Source organism: Odocoileus virginianus, chromosome 3, assembly GCF_023699985.2.
Source record: "Odocoileus virginianus isolate 20LAN1187 ecotype Illinois chromosome 3, Ovbor_1.2, whole genome shotgun sequence".
NCBI lineage: Eukaryota > Metazoa > Chordata > Mammalia > Artiodactyla > Cervidae > Odocoileus > Odocoileus virginianus.
The window spans coordinates 37,227,946-37,241,770 of record NC_069676.1 but is presented as its reverse complement, the minus strand read 5'-3'; the positions used below and the strand labels follow the sequence as shown (position 1 = coordinate 37,241,770).

Sequence of the window (13,825 nt, the reverse complement as noted above, 5' to 3'; positions counted from 1 at the left end):
TTATTTTTACAATGTATAAAATATACATGAAAATATGTCATAAATGGTATGGCAAACCTTCCTGTTTTCTTAAAAAATTTTGGTATTTTCCCCTTCATCTTCCACATGAATTTAGGAATCCCCTGACCTGCCAGAGTGATCCACATCCAGGTTTGACCACATGGCAGTCAGGTATAGGGCTCCTAATGACAAAAGAACAGAAGGACATGAGGGAGAATGGGTACATGTATATGTATGGTTGAGGCCCTTTGCTGTGTACCTGAAACTACCGCAACATTGTTTATTGGGTATACTCCAATATAAAATTTAAAATTAAGAAAAAACATAACGACAGAGAAAAGTTGGAGAAATATTTCTTGCTTATTCACTGGAAGCTTTGAGAAGTTGCTCACAACTGTCCTCACTCCCTGCCCCTTGTGCTCCCCTGGGTGTCTTCATTAGGTGACCTCCCAGGGTCCTTGGAAACCTGCCCTTTCTCGCCCCTCATACCCCTGTGAGCTCCTTACTCACTGAGCTTGCTAGAGTTACACTCTTGTATTTTTCTTTTCTGGGAAATATTTCTGCTGTAGAGAAAGATGTAAACATTGATTGCTGTGGTTTCATTTTCATTTCCTAGAAATGGGCATTAACAACTATCATCTTTTTTTCTTCCCCACAAAGGAAGTGTTGAAACCAGAGGCTCTGATATTCTCTACTGCCTCCCATCCTGGACGTCATTTCTCAGGCAGGCTACAGGCTTCCCTGTCCTTGCTCTATACTTTGTCTGCATTAACCTGGACAAGGACAGTTCTCTGGAGTGTTCCTGTGCTGGGGGCTGCAGGGAGCAGTTCACCAGACTGCATTTTCTGCTCGCTTAGTGGAAACTCTCAGATCTGAGCTCTGACCAGAAACATCTTTTCTCTTTTGACTGGTAAGTGAGCAAACTCCTTGCACTGAAGTGATGGGATGCTGGCCTTTTGCTTGGAGGCCTGAAGGGCAGAAATGGCTGATGGAGAGCTGAGAGTTGGTGCAGAAGACCTGGTCATCCTCCTCAGGTGGTCAAGAGAGTGAGTGACAAGCTGAGAACTGCCCAGGGCTAGGGCAACGATGATGGAAATAAGCAGAGTAACTGGATTCCAGATAGACTTGGGGAGGTCACAGGATTGTAGATACGAGATAAGAGAGAAAGACAGTTATGTGGGTGACCCCATGTGCAAACAAAGGGTGGCACTGACATTACCTGGAAGGGAGAAGACTATAGAAGGAAAGGGATGGGGACTTGGTTTAGGTAGGCTTGGACTTGTTCAGTTATAAGATCATCCTAGACACACAAGTGGGAGATGTTGTGTAAACAATGGGGTATTTGTGAATGAGGTTAGGGAAGACTTCAGCACCTTCAGCACAGAGGTGGTGCTGGACAACATGGGACAGGGTAAGAAAACCTAAATGGTGAATGTATGTGGAGCAGCATCAGGACTGAGCCTGTTTGAAGGGAGGCAATAATTCTCTTCTACTCTTGTGAGTGCATTGGGCTGGTCTTATAACTAAAATGACATGAGACAGAATAATATGAGGAAAAAACAAATGCAATTGTCTATGCTTGGGGACTTCATAATATATAGCACAAAGACATTCAGGCAATCGGTGCTTATACGCCATTTGGATTTCAGGAGAAAGGTAGGAGCCTCGGACTTCAAAGGGGAGAATCAATTTTAGAGAGGTTTGGTAAATGTTTACCATGCCAGGCTGAAAGCAATGGGAAACAGAGAAGGCTTTGATCAAACAGGCCTTGCTAAGTTTCCCCAAGTCTACTCTACCTAGCTCATAGTCTGTAGGTATCTCTGGTGATAGCTCTTCTCCCTAGATTAGGCCCTTTATCTAAATTCTTTAAGGCAGTTAAGGGGAAGGTAAAAGCTCTTCTTGAGTCTTTGGTTTCTTAAAATTAATTATTCTAAATAACACTAATGCCAAGGAGTCACATTTGGGTCAGCATAGTTTGTTCCCTTACAACATAGACACACCCAATCTTAGATCTTGGTTTGGGGTGGGGAGGTGCAAACAACACAAGTTTGGTCAGCCACAGTATTTAAACTGCTTTAATTTAAAACAAATTATTTGGGGGCACAAAATTTTTCCTCTACCCTGCTAGGTTCTTGTAGCTGGTCTAAGAATTAAATTGACATGAGATAGATCAACAGGGGGAAAAAAAAGCAAATACAATTACTAAACATAGGTAAGGGTGGTGGCTCTAGAAGTATATGAGATGCAGAGGCAATCAGGCAATCAGAATGTATTCATTCTGAGCAAAGTTGGTGGGTTTAGGAGTCTAGTATTTCAAAGGTGAGGAAGACAATGCACATAGTAATGGGAAGATTGAAAGTTTGGTAAACAATAGTTGTCTTACCATGTAGAGACAGTGGGACACAGAGCAGAATGTGAGCACATAGGCCTTGGAAAATTTCCCAGCCTACTATGCCCAGCTCATATTGGTTTCAGTTACCTCTGGTGATAGCTCCTTTCTTGGAGGAAGCCCCCTATCTAACTGCTTTTAAGCAGCTAAGAGGGAGGTAAAAAAGAAAGCTTCCTGAGCATTCTGTTTCTGAAAAATAAACAACCTAAACTAATCCTAATACCGGAGAAACATTTTGGGGTGGTAATGTTGCTCCCCTACACTGGTCATTCATCTGATTTTTCTTTCACCTTGAAACAGAATGTCTTCTCATTGCTCAAAATTCCTTCCTTTGTATCCCTTAAAAGTCACATGTTTTTGAAACATTTAAATGCCCTGCTTCCAGGCTAAGATCCCTGATGCTAGTGTCATCCTCTCAGGCAGCTCCTATTCTTATAATGGGGTCAGGGGAAGAGAGAGAGGAGAAGCTGCCTCTTTTCCTCTCCCTGAAGCAATTGCCTCAGTTGGAGGAGGGACTGAACCAGGGCACGTGAGATTTCAACTCCATAGCCATCTGGAGATGGTTTATTAGACTGTTTGGAATTTTGTCTACCTGATTGGCACCAAGAGACAGGATATTTTCTGAGCCATTCTTTGCCTCTGCAAACCAGGAGCTGTGTACTTTGCCTCTGAATTTCAGAGACTGTACTGATGTCCAGATATACCTGCCTCCCCTTGAACATGTTATGCCCAAAGGAGACGAAAATATTAGAAGTCTAGCCATGTCAGTCACCACAGAACCGTTGCCACTGCCACTGAAAATCTTTGCAACCCTATGGACTGTAGCCTGCCAGGCTCCTCTGTTCATGGGATTCTCCAGGCAAGAATTCTGGTGTGGATTGCCATGCCCTCCTCCAGGGGATTTTCCTGACCCAGGGACTGAACCTGCATCTCTTATGTCTCTGCATTGGCAGGCAGGTTCTTTACACTAATTAGCACCACCTGGGAAGCCCTGTAAACTACCATGTGACCCAAAAATCCCACTACTGGGCCTATACTCTGAGAAAATCATAACTGAAAAAGACACATGTACCAACGTTCATTGCAACACTATTTACAATAGCTAGGACATGGAAGCAACCTAAATGTCCACCAACACATGAATCGATAAAGACGTTGTGGTACATATATGCAGTGCTCGTTGTTCTTAGTAAACTCACTTCCTCCTGCAATACTCTGAGTCTGGAAGCTCTTTTACAACCCATACGCAGACTGACACAACATTCTTCCCTTTGCTTCTGTTCCCCGCTTTTCTTACCTGAATGCGTGAACCTAGTCTGGTCTAAACTGGAGGCCTGGCACTCAGCCTCATGGTCCACCCTCCAGCCTGCCCAGTTCTGGTTGTGAAGGGATGACATTTAAGCATCTTATGGGTTAAGTGTTTGCTGAAAGGTGGGGGAACATGGAAGGAGGTGGTACAAGCAAAAGAAGCTGAATCTGCTTTCCTTCCTGGACCCTGTGAATTCCTTTGAACCCAGCCACAAACCATTTCAGGCATTTAATGGCCAGATTCGCCTTGAAAGTGGAACCCAAACATAGAAAACTTTTCAAAATGTGACTCTACAGTGCAGTCAGCAAGCAACCCTGGTATGTCTCTTGTGGACTCGGCCTAGATTCTGCTTTGGATTCCTACTCTGTGTGGGAAGAAGGCATCTTTGCAGAGGCTCACAGACCTCCAATCAGGCCTGTTAGGAGTTCCTCCTGAAGAAGCAGAAGTAGTGCTTCTGTCCGAGGAACAGTTCAACTCTGTAGGTGCCCAGGAGTGACCCTGACAAGTTGTGCCATCTCTTGTCCTTAGGAAGATTTATGTGATCTTAGTCGACCTAGGGCTAAAAAATCTGACTATTGATTGTGAGGTGTGCATTCAGGGACATCACGCCCCAGCCCACTGAGAAAAGGCCACTCCATACCAGAGTCTATCATATGGGGCATAAGACTTGGAATGACCCTCAAAATAAGGACCAGACCAGCCCTGCGGAAACCTGAACAGTCTTTTTAATACTGAGGTCTTTAATTCGGTGTCTGTGTGTATTCATCTGAATCCATGGCTAGTTGTCACGTTCATTGTCAGTTTTCATCTTTGCCTTGCAGTTTGTTCTTCCTAGAATGCCAATCTCTCCTGTCCCCTCCACTTCCTTGAAGCATTTCTCAGTTTTCCTTTTTCCATCATAACATCAATTGTCTCTATATGTCAGACAGAATATTCCCAAACTAGGGAAGGAGGGAGAGGTTCATGACTACAGATGAAAGAATATATGCAGCACCAATTTGCAAAGAACTGAGATATTTTCTTTTTTAAAATCCTTTATCACCTACACACTGTACAACCATTCCAAGAAACACAACGCCTTCAATAACTATGCCTACGTGTATGCTCCTATTTGCACCATGCCCCATCACCAGGCCTTGGGTAACAACGTCATAAAGTGTGTGTTTGATAACTTTGTTTCACTTGTTATTTTATCACTTAATATGCCTGCCTAAACCATGTTTTGTTATGTTTTCTTGAAAATATATTTAAGGGTATTCTACCTTTTAAAACTTCTTTATTGATTTACAGTTCTGTGTTAGTGTCAGGTGTACAGCAAAGTTCATCTGTTACGACTTTAATGTATATTCACTCTTTATTAGATTCTTTTTCCGTATACACCATTGCGGAGTATTGAGTAGCATTCCCTGTGCTATACAATAGATCCTTGTTAGTTACTTAGTTAACTCATTTTAATTTAGCTTTTTATTGACATATAGTTGATTTACAATGTTTCTCCAATCTCTGCTGTACAGAAAAATGACAGTTATATACATATAGACTTTTTTTATATATTCTTTCCAGTTATGATTTATCATAGGATATTGAATATAGTTCCCTGTGCCATATAATAGCACCTTGCTGCTTATCCATCCTATATATAATAGCTTACATCTGCTAATCCCCAATTTCCAATACTTCCTTCCCCTGCCCCCTCCCCATGGCAGCCACAAGTCTGTTCTCTATGTTTGTGAATCTGTTTCTGTTCCATAGATAGTCTCATTTGCATCATACTTTAGGTTCCACATATAAGTGATAGGTACGGTATTTGTCTTTTGTTTCCTGACTTTGCTGAGTATGATCATCTCTATCTGCATTCATGTTGCTGCAAAAACATTATTTTGCTCTTTGATGGCAGAGTAATAGTCCATAGATTGTACATACAACATCTTCTTTTCCTCTGTTGAGGGACATTTAGGTTGCTTCCAAGACCTCTCTGTTGTAAATAGTGCTGCAATGAACATTGGGGTGCATGGATCTTTTTGATTTATGGTTTTCTCCAGATATTTGCCCAGGAGTGGGGCTGCTAGATCATCAGTTCAGTTCAGTCTCTCAGTCATGTCGGACTCTTTGCCACCCCGTGGACTGCAGCACGACAGGCTTCCCTGTCTATCACCATCTCCCGGAGCTGACTCAAACTCATGTCCATTGAGTCGTTGATGCCATCCAACCATTGCATCCTCTGTCATACTCTTCTTCTCCTGCCTTCAGTCTTTTCCAGCATTGGGGTCTTTTCAAATGAGTCAGGCACCGCTGAGCGACTTCACTTTCACTTTCCTGCATTGGAGAAGGAAATGGCCACCCACTCCAGTGTTCTTGCCTGGAGAATCCCAGGGCCAGAGGAGCCTACTGGGCTGCTGTCTATGGGGTTGCACAGAGTCGGATGCAACTGGAGCGACTTAGCAGCAGCAGCAACAGCGTAACAATGGATCATTCTTTTCAGTGCTGTAGAACTCCATTTATTTATCCATTCTCTGTCAATATGAAGATTGCTATCAGGAACACATTTTACATATCACCTGTACTTTTTGCACACTGACTCCTCAGTACCATCTTAGGAGCAGAGATGCTGAGTCACAAAGTACGTGAATGTAACCAGTTTATAAAATTTATCCATACTGGTTTTTCAGAGTTTCAGAGACCCTAATACTCAGTGTGGTCAAACTTTTTAAATTTTCCAATTGAATTGATATACACTGTCATCTCATTGTGCACAGATTTGCATCTGCCTCATTACTAAGGAGGCTGTTAAAGTTTCTGTGTGCTTACAGATCACATGTGGTTTTTTGTTTCTTTTTCTGAGAAAGATCCCTTTGTTCCTCTCTTCCACTTCCATACTAGATTGTCTTGCTTTTTCATGTTTACCATTTTAAAAATATCTTCTTTGCATTGATTTTTAGTCTAACATGTTTGTGCAAATATCTTCTCCATGTGTCTAAAGAAATTTTTACCCCCCCTTCAGCATATCTTTTTATGAAAAGAAGCTTTTCATTTTAATGTAGTCTAAGTCACCTCATTTGTCAATCTTTTTTATAGAGCTATCATTTGGGTGTCTTGTTTAAGAAATTTTTTTACCCTAAGATCAGTTATATTTTCTTCTAGAGTTTTCCATTTGAAATTTCAGTCTTTACTCTCCTTCTAGAGTTGATTATCAGTAGTGCTAGAAGTAGAGAATCAGTAACATTCTCCATATGGATAACCAGGATAACCAATTTGTCCAGCTCCATCACTACACAGTACCTACTTTTCTCACTGACGTGCCATATATGTCTCCTATTAAACACAATTCCACACATGCTTGAGGCAAACATAAAGATCAGTGTTGTGTTCTGAGGGTCAGTTGGTTTATCTCTATGCTGGCACCGAAGTACAGTATAAAATATGCTTTGTTTATTTTCATGATGTATAAAATATACTGAAAATATACCATACATGGTATGGAAGTTCCTCCCATCTTTTCTCAAAATGTGAGTTCTAAAATATCAACCACATCTTCCTGTTGTTTAGTCATGAAGTCGTGTCTGATCCTTTGCAACCCCATGGACTGCAGCATGACAGGCTCCTCTGTCCTCCACTATCTCCCAGAGTTTGCTCAAATTCTTCCTGAGAGAGACTCTTAGGTTAGAGACTTCCTGATGCCTCCCATTTGGGCCTCATTACCCAGGGAGCACAGAGACTTGCTAATCCTTGTTCTTTACAGTGAGCACAGAAGCACACTCTGATTGCATTCCCTGGTAAAAACTTAAGTTCTGGGAAGTGTTCCTGTGCAGCATCTGCTGTTTTAATGGAAACATTTGGATCTGCCCTCTGTCATAGGAAATCTGTTTTCTCTCTAGAGCTGGTGAGTAAGCATGCTGTATATCTGCAATGGCCAATTCTGGCTTTGTGCTTAAAGGATGGAGGGCAGGGGTGGCTGGTAGAGAGCTGAAGTCCCATCTTCTTCTCCTTTTTTTAAATTGAAAACGTTGTAAGAAAATTTGAAACAAGAGAATGTTTACTGCTTTCACCAATGGTAAATTATGCAATGTTTGATGCCCATTGAGAGTTTTCTGATTCTAGCCTTATTATCATAGAGCTATTTTTTTCCTTTATTTTTATTAGTTGGAGCCTAATTACTTTACAATATTGTAGTGGTTTTTGTCATACATTGACATGAATCAGCCATGGATTTACATGTATTCCCCGTCCCGATCCCCCCTCCCACCTCCCTCTTTGCCATGTTCTTAATCCATGCAGGCTATGACAAAACCACAGACTGGGTTCCCTATTGAAAAAAATCTATTTCTCTTATTTTTGGACAGCTGGAAGCCAAGATCAAGGCAACTATAGATTAGGTGTCTGATGAGAGCACACTTCCTAGGTGGGTGCCTTTCCTGTAACATGTGACAGAAGGGTTAAGCTAGATCTCAGAGATCTCCTTTATGAGGGCACTAATCCATTCGTGATGGCTCTGCCTGCATGACCCAGGCAACTTGCAAGGGCCCATTTATTAATACAATCACTTTGAGCATTAATTTCACCCGTGAAAGTATGAGAACAACAGACGTATATAAAATCTGTCTGTTGCAGTTCAATAGACTTCCACCCTCTCCTTAGAAAACAGTACTCTTGTCTCACTTTGACATTCATTTCAATATTCTTGAACTATAATTGTATCTCTTCCTGAGTATTCATTCAACTAGCAGTAACATCTGCTCACTTCCTTCATAAGTCATTAGTTAATAAAATCCTTAACATGTATTTATTTTATGTTCGAGAATTATGATTTTCCTTATTTTTTTAAGATTGTCCTTGCTCGATATGTAAGGTGGGGGTGGAGAGCATTCAGCATACCCCTAATGGACAGAGCCCACTGGTAATTCCTGAGACAACCTTATGTGTATAAATATTTCTTAAGTCACACTTTCTTGATATAACCGTCCTTACTCATAGTAAATGATAGGAGATTCCATCGATGTGATATTAATAACTTCTTTAAATTACCTCAGTTTAAGCAGATACCCATGTTTCAAAACTGTGTTTAATGGGGTAGGGAAAATTAGAGACTCTTATTTACTTCCTCTATGACTTCTTGTTACACATTTTATATTCTACCCATATTGGCCCATGGAGTGAGGTAAATAGATATCAAGCTCCCACTGGGCAGCTATACCACCATGACTGTGTTTTTGGTTGTTCTCCAAGACATACGGGAAACAGATTTTATAACACATGTTATGAAACATATGTCCTCACAGTCACCACCTGGTGGATTTGTCTCTGCTTCCTGCCTCTCCCACAGGCTAGGTCCCATCCTGATTTGCTGCAGGTTATTGGAAATGAGGTCCTTCTGGAAGCCTTCTGTGCTCACTAACATCATGACCTAAGTGATTCTTCCTGCAGAATGGAAAGGTGCTGGTCTCTCTATTCAGTGGTCATGACAGTATAGACTGTCTATATTAGTTTCCCTTCTTGTGTAACAAATTAATTCTATTATAGATCTGGAAGTGAGCAGTAAAAATGAATCTTAAGGAGCTACAATCAAAGTGTCAGCAGGGCCTGTTCTATCTGGAGGTTCCAGGAGATAATCCATTTTCTTGTCTACTTCAGCCTCTAGAAGCTGCCTGACATTCCTTGGCTCATTGCCTTTCCTCCATCTTCCTATATCTTCACTCCAACCTCTGCTCTATTATCCTATCTTCTTTTCAGCACTTGGCCCTGCCTCCATCTTACCTGTGATTCCTGTGATTATATGTAGCCCACTTGGATAAGCCAAGATAATCTTTTCATCTGAGCATCATTAATTTAATTACCTTCAAAAAACTGCTGAATACACTAAGCCTTTATTCTTGTCCTCAAATTTTTAGATGATATTTTTACCTGCAATAATCAAACATGGACAGGTTAAACATTAGGCTTTGTCTAGCAGTGGGATTAAAAACTAATGTCAAGTAAAAAGTGCTTTTTGCTATGTAAAGTTATGGATTTCACAATGTGGACATCTTAGGAACCATTGGTCTGTCTTCCACACTGTCCTGACTCTTTGGACATATAAATTATCAGCATAGAAAACAGGCAGTGTCTTCTGCAATGGTGGAAACAAAAGTTATCATGAGATACTACTCAGCCATAAAAGAAGAATGACCAAATGCAATTTGCAGCAACACGGACGGACCTAGATATCACCACACTAAGTGAACTAGGTCAGAAAGAGAAAGATGAATGTCATATGATATCACTTACCCATGGAATCTAAAATATGATACAAATGAACTTATTTACAAAACAGTAACAAACTCACAGACATAGAAAACAAACTAATGCTTACCAAAGGGGGCAGAGGGGAGAGGGATAAATTAGAAATTTGCGACTAGCTGACATAAACTATTAATTGCTATTGTTGTTCAGTCGTTAAGTTGTGCTCAACTCTTTGCGACCCCATGGACTGTAGCCCCCCAGGATCCTCTGCCAATGGGATTTTCCTGGCAAGAATACTGGAGTGGGTTGCCATTTACTCCTCTGGGAGTTTTTCCCGACTCAGGGATAGAACCCATGCCTCCTGTGTCTCCTGATTTGGCAGGCAGATTCTTCACAACTGAGCCACCTAGAAATCCATATATATGTACCTGGATCACTTTGCTGTACACCAGAAACTAACACAATATTATAAATCAACTATACTTCAATAAAATAAGCCATCAGAGAAAATAATTTAACTGTAGAGACATGAGTCTGCACGAGAGATGGGACTGGTCTGTTAAGACCAGTGTGTTTTCTCAGCTAACTCTGTGTCTGTTCTGTTATTTCATTCACCTTACCTCCTTATTCTCTCTTCGTTTCCACAGATTATTCAGTTAACTGGCATGGATCCACTCCTCTTACATCCCACGGAGAAAAACAATATGAAGCAACAGGCCTTAAAGTTTCTGTCTTGGTACAAAACATTAGTCGGTAAACTGGGGGGGATCCTCTCTCAGGTAAGCCTTGAACGTGTTGTAAAAGGCATTGAGAAGGGGCAACTGAAAGAGGCGACTGATGAGATTGAGAGATCACTTCAGAGATCCAAGAATGCTACCCTGAATGTGGCTGTGATTGGGCAATCTGGTTCTGGCAAGTCCAGTTTCATCAACGTCTTGCGAGGAATTGGTCATGAAGAGGCTGGATCTGCTTCTGTTGGAGTTGTGCCAACCACCACAAAGAAAACTCCCTATCCACATCCAAAGTGTCCCCACGTGACCTTCTGGGACCTGCCTGGAACTGGGACACCCAAATCCCTTCCAAACCCTTATCAAGAATTAGTGGGAGATGATAAGTATGACTTTTTCATCATTATTTCTTCCTCACAATTTAGCTCAAACGATGCTTTGCTGGCCCGGGAAATTCAGCAGAACGGAAAAAAATTCTACTTTGTTAGAACCAAGGTGGATAGTGATTTATATAATGAAAAGAAAAGCAAACCCAGATCTTTCAAAAAGGAGACAGTCCTTCAGCAAATCCGAGACAACTGCCTGATCAATCTGAGCAGAATTGTATCTGAGCCAACTGTCTTCCTGGTGTCCAACTTTGAGCCGAAGAAGTTTGATTTCCTAAAACTGCAGGAGACAGTGCTACAGGAGCTCCCTGATGAAAAGCGCTATACCTCTGTCCTCTTGTTGCCAAATTTGTCTGAGTCTTTCATCGAGATGAAAAGAGATATAATCAAGGAGAAGGTCTGGCTGCAAGCCTTCAAGGCAGCCATCTTGGCCTTCTTCCCCATTACGTCTCTCTGCTGTGGCTTTAACTTGCCTGAACAGGAGGAGTGCTTGAAACTTTATCAAGGCCATTTTGGTTTGGATGAGGACTCGGTCAGTCAGATTGCCCAGGAGCTGGGCACATCTGAGCAAGAGATCACCAGCCTCATGAAGTCCACAGATTTGAACTCACTTGTGGAGGATGACAGTACAATAGCCAATGTCAAGAAGTTTGTTGAAATCATTTTCTCAATTACTGGACTCCCCCAGTCTTCTGTTTTCCAGTTTTACAAAGTCTACTTTCTACATTTGAAATTCATCGATACAGTGGCGGAAGATGCTAAAAGAGTCTTGGCTAAGATTGAGGAGATGAAGTAGAGACGGGTGGAGTTGCCAATGTGAATAACAAGTGAACCTCACACGTCGTGTTCTCTGAGTGGGCCAGGATCTTCTACATACCACCAAGGCCAATGCTTCCCAATTTGAAAATATTTTCTCTCTGTTAGAGTAAGGCCATTGCTCCACATTGATACTTTACTGCTCTACAAGGGACTTTGACCATAGCCTGTTTACTGTACTCTCTGAGCTGTTTCCCTTGAATCATGATAGAAATATACCATGTACCTTTCATTAATCTTCCAGTGTTATGAAGTAGTTTTCTTTTGCATGATTTATTCAGATAATAAAATTTCAGCAACAATGAGGATGACTGTTATCCATTGGATTTTTATGAATTATGATCCCCTGTTATCATTATCATCATTAGGACATTATCATCTCAATGTCCTTCTCATGAAAATGAGGGAAAATACACACATTTGGGAACATGGTCAAGTGAAGAGTTTAGAGAACTACATAGGAGAAATAGTTGAGAGAGAATTAGAGAAAGGGTATAGAATGTCATATTTTCAGATATTCCTGAGGATTAGGGGGAAGAAACCAACTCAGGGTTTATACTTCCAGAACTTTTTCAACACTGGGCTAACAAGACAATATGAGGGACAAGAGATATGAAAGAGTAAAAATGAATTAGGAAGGAAAGCAAAGAATAAGTGAACTGGCAGAAGAGAGAAAATGAGTGCATTTTTCACTCACCAAATTTTATATCAAACTTCTGAAATACGACCTAGCACACATCAACATCACCTGTCTCAGTCTTAGGGATTCTCATTCCTGATGTTATAGTAACTGTAATCATATATGTGACTTTTCTTCCTTCTTCCATCACTGGTATAGGATAGACCCTATACTGAGTAAGATATGTACATGGTGGGAGTCATCCCTCAAATTCCCATATTCTGGAGGTCCTCTCAGAGGGTGGAGGCCACTGTGATGTGGAAGAGGGCATGAGTAGCCCACTATCACTTTACTCCTCCATGCTCCCCCGCTGCTCAGGAGAGGATGCAGTCAGTGGGGGATGGAGGAGATCACTGTGGGTGCTGCCACATATTTAATAGGTATGTGAAATGTTAAAAGGAAAGGAGCTTGTGACCTTCTGTTATGGATGCATTGATTTTAAAAATTCTTTTGTTCCTCAATTCTTAATGTACATCCCTGCACAGTATTTACACTCTGAGAATACAGTCTGTTTGTCAACTTGCCCATAGACCTCATCTGTCCTTATAAAGAGCATGGATACTGAGGAAATCCTCCTTCTACCTCTACCTCATCTTGTCAATCAGATGTGGCCAACACAGGGACTCATACAATCTTCTCCTCCAGAATTCATGACTTTCCAAGGTCCCTGGACCTTTTTACTCCATTTCGGGGGCCTTCCAACAATATTGCAAAGGACAAATCAAATGTATCTTGTGTGGGTCCCTGTGGAAACACCCTTGCTACAAAACAAGAGTTATCAAATATTTACATCTGTGATTTTTATTTTCAAAGTTCCCTCTTCCCAGATGAGACAGGCAGGGTTAATGAATCTCTCCATCTTGGAAGAAAGGGAGGAGGAAAGTAGAGAGGCAGTTCCAGTGCTTTGGTTTAATCAACATGGTCCAAGGGTGAAAGGGAAATTTCATGTGCCTAACCCGGCATTCAGAAGGGATGGAATGATTTCACAGGTAGAGCAAAGTGGGGAGCTGGGAGGTGGCTGAGAAGAAGAAGGAAAGTCTCAGAGTCTGGTGGGAGGGGACAGAACTTTGAGATGTCTCCAAACTGAGACCTGTGAGTCCACCTATCAATGTGCAAGCATCAGGCTTTTATAAGGGCAGCATCTGAGGTCCCTCCAGACTCTGTCAGAGGAGGCTTCTGTAGCTCCTCCAGGAGATTATATGATAGCTGACCACATTTTAGGCTTTGGGTGAACCTGTCTCATTTGGTAGCCTTCAGCCCATAGCCAGACATATCACATCAGTGTACCATACACTTCCTTGG

General features: G+C 41.6%; 1 protein-coding gene across 1 annotated transcript; it reads left to right on the top strand.

Moving 5' to 3' along the window:
• The first annotated feature begins 675 nt into the window (after positions 1 to 675).
• Positions 676 to 12,149, top strand: LOC110152033 (T-cell-specific guanine nucleotide triphosphate-binding protein 2-like). Its single transcript, XM_020915513.2, has 2 exons — positions 676 to 910; positions 10,562 to 12,149. The coding sequence occupies exon 2, from the start codon at positions 10,580 to 10,582 to the stop codon at positions 11,822 to 11,824; it is 1,245 nt and encodes a 414-aa protein (XP_020771172.2). The 5' UTR covers positions 676 to 910; positions 10,562 to 10,579; the 3' UTR covers positions 11,825 to 12,149.
• Positions 12,150 to 13,825: the final 1,676 nt, after the last annotated feature.

Excerpts from the sequence above, each read along its gene's own strand:
- LOC110152033 (XM_020915513.2), top strand. The coding sequence starts at position 10,580 with ATGGATCCACTCCTCTTACATCCCACGGAGAAAAACAATATGAAGCAA.